The sequence below is a fragment of the Crocuta crocuta genome, unplaced genomic scaffold (assembly GCF_008692635.1).
Source record: "Crocuta crocuta isolate KB4526 unplaced genomic scaffold, BGI_CrCroc_1.0 scaffold158, whole genome shotgun sequence".
Lineage (NCBI taxonomy): Eukaryota > Metazoa > Chordata > Mammalia > Carnivora > Hyaenidae > Crocuta > Crocuta crocuta.
In genome coordinates this window covers 2,630,721-2,650,725 of record NW_027532590.1, presented here as the reverse complement: position 1 = coordinate 2,650,725, position 20,005 = coordinate 2,630,721, and the positions used below count along the sequence as shown (strand labels likewise).

The 20,005-nt window shown below is 39.7% G+C and overlaps 1 protein-coding gene across 1 annotated transcript in view; it reads left to right on the top strand.

Moving 5' to 3' along the window:
- The first annotated feature begins 4,707 nt into the window (after positions 1 to 4,707).
- GALNT7 (polypeptide N-acetylgalactosaminyltransferase 7) overlaps positions 4,708 to 20,005 on the top strand; it is a 122,980-nt gene continuing 107,682 nt past the window's right edge. The window contains exons 1-2 of the mRNA XM_077779644.1: positions 4,708 to 4,820; positions 12,480 to 12,540. Of these exons, the coding sequence (XP_077635770.1) occupies positions 4,708 to 4,820; positions 12,480 to 12,540 (174 nt within the window). The remainder of the gene's footprint in view (positions 4,821 to 12,479; positions 12,541 to 20,005) is intronic.

Genomic DNA, 20,005 nt, shown 5'->3' with positions numbered 1-20,005 from the left:
AGTAAATATCTCCTATACATTTTATTAGTTTCTGTTATTGGAAAAATCATTCCCTTAAATCCCTTGCAAAAACCAAAAATGATCAGTACACTGAAGTGAGTCACGTAAATTTCGTTTTGCCAGATTGTATCAAAGATATCTGCAGAAAGATGTTCAGATGCAGAAACTTGGGAAGAAGCATGATCTGTGGGTTCCATTTCTTTTGAGCTATATAGTTTATTAGTCAGTTGTATAAACATTTCAAAACTGACTCCGGAAAAATCTAGTAGGGTTAAATCCGTGAAAATTTTTTTGTTTGCTTGATTGTTAAATGCCGCTATGACAAATACATATCTGTGAGATACTTGCTTTGAAAATTTTACCATGCAATATATTATACCAACTGGATGGAGTGTTGTTGGGTTTTTTTTATTTTGTTTTTTGTTTTTTGCAAGTAACAGCTCATGTACCGATGCAGTCAAAGGTTCGCCTGAGCCATTTCAAAACTTGTCTTCAGCCATTTTCTGAAATAGTTGGCTAATTAAGTATAGGTTTTAATTATGCTTGCTTGGGAGGACTTCCATCCAAACCTCTCTGGCAATTGAATATTTTGCTATGTGATTCTTTTTTTTTTTTTCAAGTTTTTATTTCAATTCTAGTTAGTTAACATATGTGGTAAAATTGGTTTCTGGTGTAGAATTTAGTGCATACAACACTAGACAATTCTTATTAGACAATTTGATCATTACGCTTCTTAAAATTTAATCCGATAGGATTAGTCTTTCAATCTCTAATACAGTAAGGTATCTCCCATGTAAGTTAGTATTTGTTACCTTTACAGTCTGTTTGCAGGGTTTTACATCTTTTCTTTTGAAAAGCATTTAAAACCTCCTGTTCAAAAGTCTGCTAACTCTTGCCAGGGTGATTTAAAATGAATAAAAAATCCATTAGATTTTTGGCAAATAAGCTCTCAATTATGGTACAGAATAAATGACTACAAAGTGCTTTTTAGAGTAATGGAATGGAAATGACTAAAATCTTAACTACTTTACACGTGCAGATTTTTTTTTTAACCACTGTTGAGTGTTTTTTTAAACTAAAAGATCACTGTCAAAATTGGAAATTTTGATCATTTAAAATACATAATTACATCTTAACATTTAAGCAAAGGGTTGGCGGAATGGGGAAATATAGGCATGTAGTTTCATTTACTGTTGCTCTCTGTGTGATGGTCTCAGAGGAAATTTGAAGTCCAGTGTTTATAAAAGACTGGGGGAGAGCCATTGTGGTGGTGGTCAATTAAATTTGCTTACAGTTCAGGGAGATCCTGGTGGGTGGCAAAGAGAAAAATACTTCTCGTAAATAGTTTTCTGAAATTCTCTCTTCTAAAAAAATGTGCTAGGGGCGCCTGGGTGGCTCAGTCGGTTGAGCGTCCGACTTCGGCTGAGGTCATGATCTCATGGTTCGTGGGTTCGAGGCCCACGTCGGGCTCTGTACTGACAGCTAGCTCAGAGCCTGGAGCCTGCTTCAGATTCTGTATCTCCCCCTCTCTCTGACCCTCCCCTGCTTACGCTTTCTGTCTGTCTCTCTCTTTCTCAGAAATAAATTTTAAAAAATTTTTTTAAATGTGCTAAGATAGGGTGATTTCCAAATGCCTTGGTATTTTAAAGAAATACGTTTTCTGTAGGAAGTTAGGATAACTTACTCTCTTTATTGTGGTTAACATTTAGACTCTAAACCATGGTGTGTAGAACTTCTGTTTTAAAATAAATGTAGAGTACCTGTGATCACAGTTGGTAACTGACAGTTTTGAAGAGTGGTATCAAACCTGCAAAGGTAATAATATTTGTACCCAAAATACCACACCTTTTCCCAGATCATGCTCTTTTCTTAGCTTAAAAGCTGGCATTATCTGAAGTGTGGGTCAAAATAAGTCTATACCACGTGGGTATTCTCATTTTTTGCAGCATCCTCTTTGAAATCTGAGCAAGGTTTTAATGAACGTGGCTTCATTTTACTCTCCATGAATTACTGCCACAGGAAATGTGCCAGCCACTCTTGCCTGAGCAGCCTACACCTGTGACTAAACTGAAGCCCATCCCAGCCAGAGAGTGTAATAAATAGTTCCGCCGTGGTACGATCATGTTTCGTAAGAGGCAGTTATCATCCATGACCTCTGTTCAATTAACTTGTAACACCAAGAGAAAAGTAAATGTTAAAATCTTTGCTTGGTGTTGGCAAAATTCACTTCCTGAAGATAAAGTGAGCGGTGTGAAACGTGTACTCATTTGCATCTACTTCTTCAGCTTAAATAACAGGTGCTTGTGTTTAAAAGCAAATATATATATTGTGCAAGGATTTATGGCTTAGAAGGGCTGATGAAATGAAGAAAAAGTAGCTCAAAGGAAATTCTAAGTGGCCATTAAGGAATAGATTTTTAATCTAGAAAACTTAAGATAACAGTAAAGGCAATATATATATTCAGTATTATTTTCTAATGAATTGCAGTAACTTCCCTACCATTTTCTTTCAATTCTTTATGAAAATAACTGAAGTCTATTTTTTTCTCCCTTGGGACCTGATTATGAGGCATTAGTTGAGCAGTTGGTCCATTTCTTTGGGTCCCAGTGAGTGCCTATGTGAGAATGATTCCTTCAAGGTTATAAAGGTCGGCCATATATTTTATTGACCTCAGGGTAGCTAGAAAAACCAAGCCTGCCATTTGGGCTCACAGCATGCTGCTTCTGAATGAAGCCAGCAGCTTCCTGATAGTTTTCTAACACACAGGTTACATTTTCTGAATGTACCCACATCTTTTTAATTTAAGATAACTAAGCCTCACAGTCCTTTATCATACCTGTACCTCTTGTGGTGAGTCAGCCCTAATGAAAGAATAAAATTTCATTTCTAAAATAGAGATAATGAGCTTAAAACCAACTTTTTGCTATTTCTGTAATTCCTAGACACCCCTACCCACAGTTCCGCTTGCATTGTCTCATTGTAACAAAATGCTGATGAAGCTGTTGCATTTTGTGAATACTGACAAGGAATGAAAGAAAAATTAGAGTCTTGGTTTTCATGTAGGAGATTGTTTTCTGTCAGAGGATGGCAGATTTCCCTTGTTGAGCATGGACTTTATTTAAAAATTGCCTTATAGGAGCACCTGGGTGGCTCAGTTAAGCATCAGACTCTTGATTTCAGCTCAGGTCATATTCTCAGATTGTGAATTGGAGCCTTGTGTCCAGCTCTGTGCTGACAGCATAGGACTGCTTAGGATTCTCTGTCTTCCTTTGTCTCTGTCTCTCTGTCTCTGCCTCTCTCTCTCTCTCTCTCTCTCTCAAAAACAAAAAAAACAAAACCAGAAAAAAAAAAGCCTCATATATGCAGTGATGAAAATCAAATCAAACTTAAAATACTAAGTGGAACATTTTCTTGGAAAAAAAATTTAGAATAGTGATGTTGATACTTTTAAATGTTAATATTCTGCAAGTTGAAGTTTCAATCTACTTTTTTCCATTCCTTTCATCTCTTATCAGATGACTATAAACATTGGTCCATTTGTCAGAGTTTAAGTGTTAAAAAAAAAAATCAGAAAATTCACAGTGTGAATTTCACTCAGTGATTAACTCAGGTTCCTGATTTATTTCTGGTGCCTTCCATTTAGATATAGATTTGATTTACTTATTTCCTAAATTCATGGGCTAGTGCTGATACTCCTCATTGTTTTTGTTTAGGACATCCCCCGTGTACATTTAAAGACATTTGTCTTCAATTTGTCAGATGACTGACACTCAAAAAAAAAGAAACATCAAAACCAAAACCATCGTGCTTTCACTGGTTTGTGGTAAAGTAAAAAGCATGAGAAATTCACTGTGTTTCACTCTGCTCAGTTATCACTTGGAGATCACCTTTGCCTTGCCCAGAGAAGGCTTAGTTAGGTTGGTTGAATTCTCTTCACTGTTCTGTGAAAGCATGTAGCAGTGTGTATGACTTCATTCAACAGGTTTAAAAGAGTGAATGGGGGCACTTAATGACACCTGGAGTCTTGAAAAGACAATGTCTCTTCAATGCCTAACTTCTTGCTAGGAGCGAAGATGAATCAGTCTCAAAGAGATTAAAAATAGAAAAATTCCTTCTGGGGAGGGGAAGCTAATATCCTCTAGGATTTGGATTATTGCGATTTCTTCGCTGAGAAAATCCTTGATCTTTTAAGAATATGGGTACTACATTTGTATGATTTTATAATACTACATTGCTTCCTGTCTTAGCCAATGGAATGAATTAAAATGTGTTGGCTATTTAGCTTAAGCTACAGCTCAGGAATACTAAATGGAGAATTTTGTACTCTAGGCTAGTTATCAGGAAGTAAGGGAGGCCAAATCTGTGCTGCCGGGGAAGTTTTTATTTCCTTGTTGGTAAGCCTTAGTGCCTGCCTGTCTTTGATTTTACTGTTCTGTGAACTGTAACCATTTCTGTTGTTACGTACACGGCATGTGAGTCCAGTAAGAGAGTTCAACTCTGTTTAGGTTTGAGAAAGTCGGCAGTCTCCTGGTTTTGGAATAATCTGATACCATCGTCGTCGTATTTTCTTGCCACGGTCTCCCTGAGATTTTGAAAAACCTAAGTCCATAATTAATAATAAAAAAAAAAATTCCTAGGGAAGGTACATTCGAGTTGATTATAGTATTCCTCATCAGAGCTTGAGGGAAGGGGGAGAGTTTGAGCCGGATGGTGTGCGAAGAAGAGAAGGGAAGAAGAGAAGGTGTGCCATCTAAAAGGATGAACTTTGTATATAACACAAGGACACGGTTTGGAACAACCATTTGTGTTGGGAGTGGGTGGTAGGAAAGATAGGGATCAAAACCACATACTTTTTTTTTTCTTTTAAAAAACAATCACTTGAGGGGTGCCTGGGTAGCTCAGTTGGTTAAACATCGACTTCGGCACAGGTCATGATCTCACAGTTTGTGGGTTCGAGCCCCTCCTTGGCTCTGCAGTGACAGCTCAGAGCCTAGAGCCTGCTTCAAATTCTGTCTCCCTCTTTCTGCCCCTCCTCTGCTCATGCTGCCTCTCTCTCTCTCTCTCTCTCTCTCAAAAATAAACATTAAAAAAAAAATTGGGTTATTAACTGTGACTATTAATCCCCATAAACACTAAATATCTTGGGGAAATTACATTGATGTTTAAAATTACTGTGTGGTATGTAGTTCCTCTAAGCTGGTGGATTTAAAATAAAAGCTGATGTCATTGTATAAAGTTGAAATCCTGCTGTAAATACTGTTGATAGCTTCAGTGAACTTGGCCTAGTGACTTGACTTCTCCAAGCCTCGTTTCCCTCATCTGTAAAGTGGATGCAGCCTTGTTCCTGTTTCCATTAGGTTACGGTTACCAGAGCTCCTAAGAGAGCATTGAAATTGCAGCTTTACACTTGTTTCCTCTTTCCATTCTTGGATGAGCATAATTTGTACACAGTGTCAAGAGTACTTAAAAGAATGAAAATATTTACACAAATTTGTTATGAATTCACAGTTTTGAAGTATAGGTAAAAAAAAAAGGCTGAGTCTTCTCTCCTGGACTGTGACTTTTACCTTAAAAGTTACGTCATTCAGCAGTGCCTGGGTGGCTCAGTCGGTTAAGCGTCTGACTTCGGCTCAGGTCATGATCTCACGGTTCGTGGGTTCGAGCCTCGCGTCAGGCTCTGTGCTGACAGCTAGCTCAGAGCCTGGAGCCTGTTTCATATTCTGTGTGTCTCCCTCTCTCTCTGACCCTTCCCTGCTCATGCTGTCTCTCTCTCTCAAAAATAAATAAAAAATTAAAAAAAAAAAGTTACGTCATTCAAAGAACCAATTGTTCTAAAACAGGGAAAGAGGAAAATGCTTTAGTTTACTTTTAAAATATACTCCCCCCAAAACAAATACAGATACAAAATACAAAAAGTGAAAACAAATAAACTGAAAATCACCTCTAATCTTTCTTATCAAAGCTAATTATCATAATCTGTTTGGTGTATTTCTTAACCAAATTTAAGGGAAGACCTAGACTACATATATACTACTTTGTGGATTGCCTTTTTTATTTCTGTAGAAATACTTTAATTTATACATTATTTTTAGGACCTATATTGTTTTGTAAAGTCATCTTTTATTTTAATTTATTTTTATGTTTTATTTATGTTAGATAGAGCATGAGTAGGGGAGGGGCTGAGAGAGGGGAGACACAGAATGTGAAGCAGGCTCCAGGTTCTGAGCTGTCAACACAGAACCTGATGTGAGGCTCGAACTCACAAACAGTGAGATTCTGACGTGAGCTGAAGTTGGACACTTAACTGACTGAGCTACCCAGGTCCCCGGTAAAATCATCTTTTAAGATCTGGTTATTTTAGCATTGAGATGGTTTAAGGGAAGAGAACGTTGGGGCGGGGGAGGGAAAGACCAGTGCTGGGAATTACAGATCCTAACTTGTTGCGTGCATCATATTTGCAAAGTTGTTTCCTTACCTGTCCCTTAAAAAACAAAAAAAGAAAGAAAACCAGGTTTGATCCCGGGTTTTGCTGTTTAAGTAATTTTGAGTGCCTCTGGCTAACCTACCAATTAAGTGAAGCAAAAGAAGTGATCTGAGGGAGAACAAAACTGGAAGAGCAAGTATTGAAGTTATTTATTTTCATGGTCTCTTCCTTATCCTTCCCCCAAGCAGAGTCCACAACTTAATTCTGAGCTGTGGTTGCTGAATATTCCAAAGTTTTTAAACTTCTGCTTAGTGGGTAAGTATTAAGAAATCTCCGTCACTGCCGTGGGTTTAATTTTGAGGCTTAGGAAATACATAGTTTTCTTAATTTTATTTATTAGCTTTTTTCCTATGGTCTCTGTGTTGTGAAAAATTTTTCTTCTGGCTGCTTCACCTCAGCCACTCCTGGATTTTCTTAAATATTATTGTCCATATTAACATTTAAAAATTAAAATTCTGCCTTTCTTTTAGTCATTGCATAGTTGGACTCCACCTGTCATTGTGCAGTGATAAGGCTCTTTCTTTTCCTTGAAACTAGTTTTAAGTACACACAAACACACACACACGTTTTGTTTANCCCACGAACCGTGAGATCATGACCTAAGCGAAAGTCGGACGCTTAACCGACTAAGCCACCCAGGCGCCCCTTGTTTATTCTTGTATAATATAGTAATAGGTCAGCACCATGGGAGTGGACTTCTAGTCTGAAAATACTAATAAGGAACTTTTATTGAAATCTTACTATGCCTTCTGTTAGGTGTGTTTACATTCTCAATTTAACCGTCTGGCATTTTACAGATGAGGAAACGTGTGGCTTAGAGAAATAAATGCCTTGCCTCTCACCTGGCCCTCTAGGTAACAGAACAAGAGTTCAAACACAGTCTGACAGAACGGTCCACCCTCTCAGGCTGGATTCAGGACCACCAAGTAGCACTTCTGAGCCATGTTCTGTGAACCAAGATACATTAGTGGGAGTTACTGTAAAAAGGGTTCTTGGGTCAATAAGGTTGAGAAATGTTGCACGCAGAGATTCACAGGGCACATCAGCATGTTAAAAGCTCTGAAAAGTCCTATAGGAAAGAAAATTTAAGATTTTTAGCTCCTCTTTCACAGATTGACCTGGTCACTGATTCAGTCTATAAAGAACTCTAGCATCCTGAGGAAAGAGTTTGCTAATAGCTGAATCAAAGTTGGGATTATTTCGGCAACATTACTGGCACGTGCTCTGTGGACAGATAATACCTGTCTCCAGAGGAAGAATCTAGCTGTCTGGACTTCCATGTTCATGTTTGGTGTGTTCTCCTCTAGCTGTCTTAATCTTCCCATCCTTCAAGATCCAGGTTTTACCTCTCTGAAGCTTTCTTTAATCACTTTAGTTCGCTCGGCTATCTCTAATATCAGAAAGGTTCTTCATTATGGGACATGGTTACAAATAACTATAATACTCGTTAGCACATAACTGTTGCCCCAGTTGGTTGTATGTTCCTTGAGGGTAGACCTTGTTTCACAGCGCTCTCTTGGTTTTCTGCCCATTAGCCTCTGGTCCTACTGTCCTAGAGAAGGGAAATCCAAGTTGGTCTAGTGGCTTTTGTTCAGTTGACAAATCCTCGTTGTCCCCTGGTAGTGACACCCCACCCCCACCCCCCCCGCAATGAGACCTGCATTCATTCTTAATCCTCAAACTTGAACTCCTTTAATCCTCTGACACTGACGTTGGCAGTCCTGCTCCCTGTGTTGCTTTCCAGTGGGATACAACTCGATCTTGCTCTATTCATCAAAAATGATTTTACTTCTGTTGCAAATTCTCAGGCACTGTAAGTATTTTATAATTACGGAAAAATCCTACTGATCATCATCATTCGTATGGAAATAGATGTCCAGTGCATAAATTGTGTTTCTGTTACTGGAAACTCCTTTCTGGTCATGAAAATATCAAAACCGTTTCCCCCAAACCAATTAAATACTTTCATAAAACCCAAGTCCTATTGAGTATGTTATGTGGATACATTTTTCCGCATAGGCAAGATTGAGCGATGCTTCTTAAAATATGAGTCTAATAAAGTTTACAGTGAAAGCACTACCTTTTCTTTTGAAACTCCCTGTAGTAATTAAGGATATTCTTCCTTTGTTCCAAGCAACTTCTCTGTGTACAAAATTAACATCATCCATCTTGACTGCTTTCATGCTGTATTTCGTGTGCACAAATGCCTCTGGAGGTCTTTGGGTGGTACCTGCTGGGAAGCTGGTGATTTCTACCACCACCCCAACCTTCTCTGGGGAAATACAGGAACGACAAACCAAAGGTCCAGTTATCAGTTGGCTTTGTTGGCCCTCTGTGAATTTTAAGGGGTGTTAACTAGATATTTGGTGTTCATATCAATTAGACCATAGACTTGACTATCACAAAAATCCAGAAAGCTAGATTTTTCTTTCCTCTTATATAAATAGTCAAACGGATCTGGCAACTCTTCAGAGACCCATATGATGTCATCAGGGAATCCATGCCCCTTTTCCCTTGTTATTCTGTTGTTAGTGCTGTCCTCTGTGTCTGAGATTTCACCACCTTGTCCACATTCCAGCAGTAGGAAGGAAAGAAACTGAAAGGGGAGTTTCCTTTCATCTTTCCATCTGTACATAGCACGTTCAGCCACATTCCACTGGCCAATAGGTAGTCACTTTGAGGAAGTTGGAAATGTATATTCTGGGTGGCCATCTGCATAACTAAAAACCAGGTTAGGGAGGTGATAAGTAGTAGAGGAAGAATGTTGGGAGGTATAGAAGCCTTTCCTGCAAAATAGCGTGTATGTTTTTTAATTATAAAGTTACAGAAGCAAACATCAAAAGCTCCTTGGTAGCTCAACTTTTAGTTCTACCCAGCTCCTTCCCTAGAAAGATCAGAATTGTCTTAGTGTCTGGTATAAGTTTGGTTTTCTCAAACATAAAATTTGTTTATTTTTGCATTACTTGATTAACTGTTGATCCAAGACTCTTTTTATACTTGTCTGCTAAACTCGTATCAACCGGACCAGATTTTATGTTTCTCTTGCACATCCATTATCCCCAAACAATGCTTATAGATGTTCAGTGATTTTATATCACATTGAATCATAGATTATTAAAATTTTGCCTCTTATTTGATAATAGATTCAATGGTTTCTTGCCTCTCCCCTCCCCACCTCCCCAGCTACAGAACAGTTCCTACTCTTTGCATCAGAACTCTCTATCCTCTGTCAAAAATCTAGAAGAGGCATGGAATTGTCAGGGTTGATGATGTGTTACCAAAAAGTCACTCTTGGACCTCTTTGCTGTTGGCAGTCAGGGGACCATGGCTCATTGGAGGAGTTAGCGAAAGCCTGTGGTTTCCCATAGTAGCATTAAGAGGTAGGGCTTAGGGTGGTCAAGATGTACTGGAGAATTGAAAAAGCAAAATCAGGATATAGATGAAACACTGGGATCGTGATTAAAAGAGCTACCTGTTCATAGGGCAGGTCAGCGGGGGGAGACATGGTAAGAGGAAGAGGTTAAGATTCTCAGAACTGAGAAGCTTACAGGAAGTCTCAGCAAGTTGGAGTACAGATCTCAGGGTGGAGGTCATGGTGGGACCCTGGCTAGCTGCCTTTTGTAGCACTGGAGTAGAAGGAGGCTGTTCGGGGGGAATCTGTAATGGGGCCGGGTTGGATAAATGCTAGAGACCAGAACCACTTCAGCTATCCTGGCCAAATGCCTGGAGATCGACAGCAAGCAAAGAACAAATCCGTTTTGCCACCTTTCTGTCTCTGTCTCCCTCTTACGAACCCTGTCGGTGACGCCTAACAGGGAGGCAGTTGGTAAAGGAGAAACGCCTGCAGAGTTCCAAACCACAAAGAAGAATGTAGAACTACGAATATGATCTGTATACAAATATGTGTATATATATGTATAGAAATATATATGGTATGTATATAAATATAGTGGGTTTGGAGCTGAGAAACAGTAGTTTAATAGCTAACATCGTACTGGATTTAGAGTCTTCCTTTGGAAAGTTCATGCTGGAAGGTTTTGGGCCAGATGTGTGAGAAATTAGGTAGATCTGGACTGGATGTGATATGGATCTGACTTCTTAATACAGACAAGAATAGACTTTCTTTGCCAAGTGCCACCTGTTTGCATACTAAGTAGAATGGTGGTCTGCCCAGTTTGAAACTCAGTCTTAGAGCCACACCGGAGCTATTTTTATGCACGAGAGTGAGGCTTCCATCCCTTTATTCTCATGGGTTAAGGATGCAGCTTAGGTTTTCTTTTCTTTCCTTTTGAAACCCATTATGAAACTGTTATACATTTCCTTGAGGCTTTCTTGAGTTTATTTCTAGTATCTGTGACTCATTAAAAAACTACTTAGACATTTTAGGTGTCTTGCATTGTGTTGGGCCTGGAGGATACAGAGATGACTAAGATACAGTCTGTGTCCTCGGGGAGGTAACAACCTAGTGTGCGGTACAAGGCACTTGGGACGATAGTAATATTATATGTGAAATATTAAAATAGAATGAATTGTACCTGGAAAGTGGAAAAGAGCAGGCCTAGGGAGGAGAATTAACTTTTGAGCTCCTCTTCAAAAGTAGGGCTTTGGCAGGCTGTGGGAGGAGTGTGTGTGGGTGTGTGCTGAGGGAGAGGGCAGCAAAGCAGAAAGTAGGGATTTGAAAGGAAAGAAGGAAATAATTAGTACGGTGGCATTTGCCATATATTTACCAGTTTCCATATGAAGTAACATTATTCACGTGCTCTAAAAATGTCCTTGTTTTGGCTTCGAGGGATTCTCCTTGTTTCGGAATTTTGACCTTGATCGGCATCCTCCCTCCTGCCCCCATCTATGACTCTTTTCTGCACTTCAGCCATATTCTTGCTGCAATAAGTCCCCTTCATAAGCAAAAACTTCCTGTTTTACTTTACTTTCAAATTGAAGCTGGCTCATCCGTTTGTATATTAGTTGTTCCTCACAAAGTAGTTTTTTCTTTTTTTTAACGTATTTCTGAGAGAGAGAGAGGACAGCATGAGCAGGGGAGGGTCAGAGAGAGAGGGAGATACAGAATCTGAAGCAGGCTCCAGGCTCTGAGCTGGCTGTCAGCACAGAGCCCGACGCGGGGCTTGAACCCACGAACCATGAGATCATGACCTGAGCCCGTTGGACGCTTAACCGACTGAGCCACCCAGGCGCCCCCTTCACAAAGTAGTTTTGAGCTTCTATATGTGGAGCCTCCCTCTTAATACAAGGTTGTCTTGAGTATCAAAATCTCTAACCAATGAAAGATTGACCCTGGCTGTTGCCATATCCCCAGAAGAGGCAGGTCACTTTTCTATGTACAGTTGAGTTATTGAATGGTCGTCATTGTCTTGAAAGGGAGCAGAATTAAATTATAGGAAAGAATAAAAACTCACCTGCCTGAACTTTTGTCCCTCAGTGTTCCCTGTTTGTGCCAGTGGTTAATATTATCCTCTGTATAACGTTACAATTCAGGAGATCTTGTAACATCTTAAGCCACATCCTGGTCTCAGTTCTCTGTCCCTGTCCATGGTGTGGAAGGAACAGGTCTGTCCCATAGGCACAGGTAATCGAACAGGGGTATCTAAGCTAGACCAGTTACATTCTTGGTGCTGGGATTTTTGAGTCATGTGGTGTTGTCTCCTAAAGATGATGTAGAGTTGGTCTGTAAGACACAGCACCATGGTCAGCTCCTTAGGCATTGAAGTCACATTTATGTGTGACTGAGGAAACCAGTCATCAGAGAAAGGGACAAAGTAGACTTTGTTTCTAGAAGCAGAGAAGAAAGCTGTTACGGAGAAGGGTAGACAAAAAGACTGTCTTTCTGTTCTTTCTGCCTTATGACCCTCCAATTTCCATGAGACCTACCTGTTCTAACTAGAAGTTCTGTGACATTTGCCTGAATCCTTATAATAAATGCCCTTTTATTTAAATAAGTTTCTGTATCTTCTGTAACAAATGGTCTCCTACTTTAAAGGAATTACCATCCTAGAGATTTCATCTCTAAGCCAGAGAGGAAGACTCTCAAGGCATATACAGTAAGTTGTTTTGCCCAGTGCCTTATTATCTACTGCTACCCCTGTCTTCTCTTGTTCCCCCACCTCAAATTTGTATGAACAAGGAAGATGAAGCATGTTTTTGTACAAGAATAAAACTTGCTTTTCTGTAATTTAGAATATATGGCTTTTCCTTTTTTGACAATAAAGAAGCATTAACTATGATATACAGGTTGACTTTATACAGTATATATCATAGGAAATTTGGAGAAATTTCTGTGTAAATGAGTGATAACCCAGAAGACAACAAAATAGAAAAAAGGAATTCATAACTTCCCAAATTATTGGCATTTACTTTATTGCTGATTAGTAGTGCATTTGCTTTAATCAAAATCCCAAAACTTTATTTATTTTTCTGGCTATGGAAAAGTATCAGTTTCTTTGAAAGAAATCTGTCCTGGGGCGCCTGGGTGGCTCAGTCGGTTAAACGACCGACTTCGGCTCAGGTCATGATCTCACAGTTTGTGGGTTCGAGCCCCGCGTTGGGCTCTGTGCTGACAGCTAGCTCAGTGCCTGGAGCCTGTCTTTGGATTCTGTATCTCCCTCTCTCTGACCCTCCCCTGTTCACGCTGTCTCTATCTCTCTCTCTCAAAAATAAATAAAACATTAACAAAAAAATTTGAAAGAAATCTGTCGGAGATGCCTGGGTGGTTCAGTGGGTTAGGCATCCGACTTCAGCTCAGGTCATGATCTCATGGTTCATGGGTTTGAGCCCCATGTCGGGCTCTGTGCTGACAGCTAGCTCAGTGCCTGGAGCCTGTCTTTGGATTCTGTATCTCCCTCTCTCTGACCCTCCCCTGCTCATGGGGTCTTTTTCTCTCTCTCAAAAATAAATAAAACATTAAAAAAAAAATCTGTCATTTACTAGGGAGGTATCTGAGTGGCTTATAAAATAGATGATTGTACAAAAAACTGTAAACTCCAATAAGTTTTTTAAAAAGACTAAACATATTCAGTTGTTAACAATACTAATAATTTATTGCTGTATTTACTCTGAGTTTGGGTTAATATAAATCTCTTTCATATGCTAGGTAGTTATAGAATTGTACTGTGAAAGCAATTAGACTTAGTTTTCAACTTTCCTATTTGTAAATGGGTTTAAGTTCTTTTTTTGATTGTCTAGGAACCAATTAAATATTTCTTTAATAGTTCAACTAATTGTTTCATGACTTAATTATTTTACTCTGTTCACTTTACAGAATGCTAAAAGCATTGAGATAAGAGAATGTTAAGGAGACTTCTGATGTAAACTAATTGGAGTTCTTATTGTCAGATTGAATATAACATGTTAATAAACAGTATTTATAGAGGCCTGTTGTTTTAAGGGGCATTTAAACCTAAAGTAGGCAATTTACTTATCAACGTGGAAAGCCTGTCTTACTGCCTGAGGGTTAGTGTACAGCACAGTGCAACTCTTTAAAAAGTGAAAAGCTATTAGGAATTTTGTTTGCCAGTACTTTCTACAGTCAGTCTATATTCCATGGCTTTGAGTGTAAATTTAAAGAATTCTTTATCTTCAGAAACAAGGAGAGATGATGTTTGCTGAAATTAATATCAGGTTTTAAATCCAATTACTTTTGGGGAGGTGGTTTCATGTGAGTCTTTGATTAAGATTTTATCTTACAGGACATAAATGTAGCCTGGCTTTTAGCCATAGGAGCATCCAGTCTGAATCCTGAAAACATCCTCTCCATCTTTTGTTGCTATTAAGAGATCAGTGCAAGGTTTTGTAAACCTGAGAACTTCTGGTTTAAAGCTCCTTCACTAAATTTCAACCTAGAATCAGTGGTTAAATAGCAGATGTTAATTTTCAGTGCTGGTTTAGTAATGAAAACTCGTTCATAAGATTTGTTCATAAGATTTGGTTTCATACACACGTAAAGTATAAAACCATTTATTTCCTTGTTTGAGACAGAGTGTGTGAGTGGGGCACATTGTGAGAGAAAAAGAGAATTTCTTTTAAAAAACTCTTAATGTTTATGTTTATTTTTGAGAGAGAAAGAGAGAGCATGAGCAAGGGAGGGGCAGAGAGAGTGGGAGACACAAGAATCAGAAGCAGGCTCCAGGCTCCGAGCTGTCAGTTCAGAGCCCCCGACATGGGGCTTGAACCCACGAACTATGAGATCATGACCTGAGCTGAAATCAAGAGTTGGACGCTCAACTGACTGAGTCACTTAGGCACCCCCAAGCCATTTTTTTCCCTTTAATTTCAAGACCAAAATATAAAGTCTGCCTTTGGGATTTGGAATTCAGTGTTGGGCCTGATGAAGTGTCATTCAACAAGTTCATCATACCTCTTATACTTTATTTTTACTTGTTCATCCTCATCTCTGAGTATTTATAACTAAATTTAGTTCTTAAAGCATACTAAAACGATCTATAACATGATAGGCAGAACAATCTTCCAGAAATGGAAAGGGATTTGAGTGAGTGGATCCAGTCCTAGACTTACTTTGAAGGGAGTTTTATATTTGGAACAGTTCTCTGAACCTAATGCCTTTCCCAGAAGGCCTTTAAATGCTTGAGTTGGTTCTCTACCTTTTCTGGAGTAGCCATAACTCTTCCAGATCCTAGGGTCATTCTGCAAAGGAATAAAAACACCCCCTTCCCAGTGCCTTCAATATCTGAATGTGGTCCAGAAACATAGTTTCTTCCTTAGAACATTAGGTCCTGAAGATAATTTCTCTGTGTAGGAACAGAGTTGTCCTTATCCTGATGAATCTCTTTGGACAATCTAGAATTCCCATTAAGAATTTGTTTCATGCTTCCTGTGAATGTTGTTCCTCTTAAACAGCTATTTAGATTAAACTGATGACTCCATTGAGATGGGTAAAGGAATTTATATTTGGTTTACTCAGACGTGCCATCTCTTAGATGGTAGACAGACAGTAGATCTGACCTGGAATCCAAAGAAGCTTTCAAAAATGTCACATGAGATTTAATAATGGAAAAAGAATACATCTCACCATGCGGCTTCTATTGACATTTTAATTTAAACCCTAAAACTAAAATGTGCATCTTATTGATGTTATAGAAAGAGTAACTGTCTTCACATTGATAATGGAAGTTCTAATAACTGCAAACTGTTTACTTGCTTTCAAGCGTGAATGGGATACTTACTTGATAATTTACTAATTAATAGGAAAAAATTAACTCTTGAACAAGGCATTACATTAAATTACATAAAACTACATTCTACTTTCCCAGTTCGTCTTTTAATGATGGAGAGAGTCTAAAGTTGGAATGTGTCCAAGTTGTTTAAAATGAAAACATTTTATGTGTTATATAAGACCTCCTAAAAAGAACTTGGAATTTGGAGCAGTGATAGGTACGACTAGTTGGTAATATGAAGATTGGTTGTCATGAAAACAAATTAGTTTGGTGATTATGGTGCCCTAATGTAATAATGGCCTAAACTCGGAGCCCTTTCCATGTTTGTACTTTGCTTTGTTTCCTGAATATTATCGTCATTTATTCCTATTGTTTAAATATCAGATTGAGGTATATCAAAGTTGGGTTCTTTGCCCAGACCGCCAACCAGAGGTACATTTGGGAGGCGTATGTGTTTCAAAGAAGGTGAAATTTTTAGAATTTTCCTCCTCCTCCTTCTCCTTCTCTCCCTCCTCCTCCTCCTCCTCCTCCTCCTCCTCCTTCTAGAAGGGAAACAGAAGGAACTATATCATTTGGGATTGTCAGGATATGGATAGTAGGAATCTAATTCTATGAATGCCTTCCTTTTGCAAACTCTGGAAAGTAACCCGAGAGTTTCAGACTCTTATCACCGAAATTATATTCCTATCTTAAACCAAATAGTACTACGTGCAGGATTTCTGTAATCTAAGCTTCCATAAATTTATATTGCATCTGAGGCCTATTATAATATGTTCTCTTTAAAAAAAAACAACAAACATTTTCTTTTAACTTTAGGGCATAAGTGGGGGAAAGGAACAGAGGAAGGAGAGAGAGAGGGGGGGGGACAGAGGGGGGGCAGAGAGGGACAGAGAAAGTAAGTTAAGCAGGCTCCACGCTCTGTTCAGAGCTAGACGGGGCTCTATCCCATGATCCTGGAATTGTGACTTGAGCTGAAATCAAGAGCCAGATGCTCAACCAACTCAGCCATCCAGGTGCCCTAATAACCTGTTCTCTGAGAACACTAAAGAAATTTCATGTATATAGGGGAAGAGAAAAAAATAGGGATGACTTTGATAAATCCTGGACCAGACTTTTATGATAAAAGTAAGTCATTTCCTAATTCACTTAATTCAGAAATGTGGAAAAGAGCTTTCTCTTCTTTCTCAAATCTTGTCTTATAAAAGGATGAAAAATGGTTGTATTGTTCTCAGAGGTGTTCTTTTTTTTTTTTTTTCCCATGTGCTCAGATTCCATAGTACCAAACGTTGTCAAATATTAAACTCTGGACACAGTTTATTCTTGTCTGGGACTTTTACACACCGCAGCGTTAGTACAAGGGGGAGATGGGTGATCCTCTTTCTGCTCCATCTTGGCTAGCCAGCTTCACTTGGCGTCATCCCGAAGCCCAGACCCAGGCTCTGGTTGGAGAGAAGCTGGGAGATGAAGGGGTGGAGTGTGCAGTAGTGAGAAGTGGATGGGCTTTGGAGCCAGAAAATTCTGATCATGAGCCCTGGTCCATCCTTAGTTCCTAGGTGTAATGGGGGTCTTACTTCATCTTTCAGAGTCTTAACCTCATGATCTGTGAAATGGAGATTGTACCACCTCACATTGCTGCCAGGAGGATTAAGCATTGATTAGTGTACATTTCCAGGTTAAGGCTCCTGGCCTCCCTTACCCCTATTGCATTCTGGGAAATGGTTGGGGAAGGAGGAAGCAGGTGCAGTCAGGTGTAGCTGAAGCCCAGGGCTCTGTGCATATGAGGAAGGAAGGGGAGAAAGGGAGATGTGGTCGGCAGGAATATAAACCTTCACTTAACCCCACTTTTCATAACTTCACAACTGTGGAAAATAACACCAAGAAGTGGCATATATGAGCCAATACTTTTAGTTGAGAGTAAAATAGTCTTTCTTGCATTTGGCTATTATTGTCTGTTCTCCCCCCTTGAGAAAAATATCTAAAGGAAAGACCCACTTTGGGCTTTGAGTTTTCAAACTAATAAAAATGTGAGAAGAGGGAGGTTTATCAAGGTTAGGTAGAAAAGTTCATCAAGGTGAAGATGTATAAATAAGTTAACTGAATACTCAGCTTTGTGACCCTAAATTCTCTTCCTTAGACTGTTGCTAACTTGCCTCCATGATCTTACTGATCCTGGTTCTTTAGTGAAAAAAGGCTTGAGGAAAAAGCCACTTCTTAAAGCAGTGTCCAGAGTCTCTCATAGAGTAGATATACCTCTGTGGCCCTTTTCAGAGTTCCCTCCTGTGAGGGGCTCCAGTAACCATACAAAAAATTCCCATGGCCAGAGAGGTTTGGCAAAACCTGTATACTATACCCCCCATACCTTTTATTTTTATTTATAAATGTTTGCTTATTTTTGAGGGAGCGAGAAAAGGTGGTGGAGGGACAGAAGAGAGGGAGGCAGAGGGTCTGAAGCAGGCTCTACACTGACCGCGGAGAGCCCGATGCGGGGCTTGAACTCTTCACATGATGTGAGATCATGACCTGAGTAGAAGTTGGACACTTAACTGACTGAGCTACCTAGGAGCCCCACCCCCACCACTTTTAAATTCACAAGTCTGAAGAGTCTTAGAGAAATTTATTTAACTTTAATCCTGTTATTTTTGTAAATGTTTGAGAACTTGCCGTATGCTGCAGGCATAATCATAAATCATAGGTTACCCCAGAGAGGGCTGGGGGAGGTGGAGAGAGACGTGTAAAGAGATTGAAATAATGATGACTACTTTGGACATCTTAAAAATGGTGTGAGTGCTGTGGGTGAGAGGTGACAACCATTGTTTTTTTTTAAATGTTTATTTATTTTGAGAGACAAGGTGCAAGCAGGAGAGGGGTAGAGAGACCGGGAGAGAGAGGATCCCAAGCAGGCTCTGCACTATCAACACAGAGCCCTACGTGGGGCTCAATCTCCTAAACCACAAGATCATGACCCGAGCCAATATCAAGAGTCGGACACTTAAACAGCTGAACCACCTACGCGTTCCAAAGGTGAAAACTGTCTTTGATTGATGATCATAAAAGGTCTCTTGAAAGGTGCTATTTGAGCTGGAGTCCGCATGGTAATTAGAATCATGCAGCTGAACCAGACTTGCAGAAATCTTTGAGCGTAGAACCCTCTAGGCAGAGAGAAAAATCAAAACAGGAATTCATGTTTTCTGAAGCACGCTTTGAGGAGAATAAAGGCAAAGAGCATACATGTGAGAAGGATTTCATAATCCCAATTTTCTGTTTCCTATAGTTAATTTCTGTGTTGTGCTAGGTACTATGTGCTATAGACATAGAGAACACTGTTTTTTGTTTGTTTTTTTTAATATTTGGGAAAATGCAAGCAGGGAAGGGGCAGGGAGGGGACAGAGGATCTGAATTGGGCTCTGTAATGAGCGGCTCGCTGACAGCAGTGACCCCCAGTGTGGGGCTCGAACTCATGAACTGCGAAATCATGAGCTAAAGTCGGACACTCAGGTGAGACACCCAGGTGCCCCAAAACACAGTTATGTTTTAAAGAGTAGAGTAGTTCAAAGGTGAAAGACTCCAGACCTAGGGGACAAGTGCTGAGTTGTATCATGGAAGCAGCATGTTGTAGTGATTGAGGCCAGAGGCAGCCTGACTGCCTAAGTTGAAATCTCAGCACTGCCCCATGCTAGTTTTATAACTTTGGGCAGTTATTGAACCTCTGTGACTGAATATTAGGGACCCTACAGTGTCTCTTTCAGCCAATTATTAGTACATGCAAAGTTCTTAGGATAATGCCTCCCCTAATGTAGGCAGCACTTGCTAAAATAGATGATGATGGTGTGATATTCCTATCAAAATCATTGTCACCATCATCAGAGGGTAATGATAATGTCATCATAGAAGGTTACCTAGTGCCGTGACACAGCTCAGCTGCCTGGCTATCTTTCATTCCCTCCTGATAGTGCCCAAGCTTGCCCATGAGAGTCCTGTATAGTATGATCACTCACTGTGTATGAACTATTCTTACCCAGCAAAGGAGATTAAAACTTGCTTTATCTGCTTTCTACCCAAGTTAATATTTTTTAATGTTTTATTTATTTCTGAGAGAGAGAGAGACAGTGTGAGCAGGGGAGGGTGCGAGAGGGAGAGGGAGAGGGAGAAGGAGAGGGAGTGGGAGAGGGAGAAGACGACACAGAATCTGAAGCAGGCTCCAGGCTCTGAGCTATCAGCACAGAGCCCGACGCGGGGCTCGAACTCATGAACCATGAAATCATGAACTGAGCCAAAGGTCAGACGCTTAACCAACTGAGCCACCCAGGCACCCCTAATTTTTTTTTTAACAGCAAAA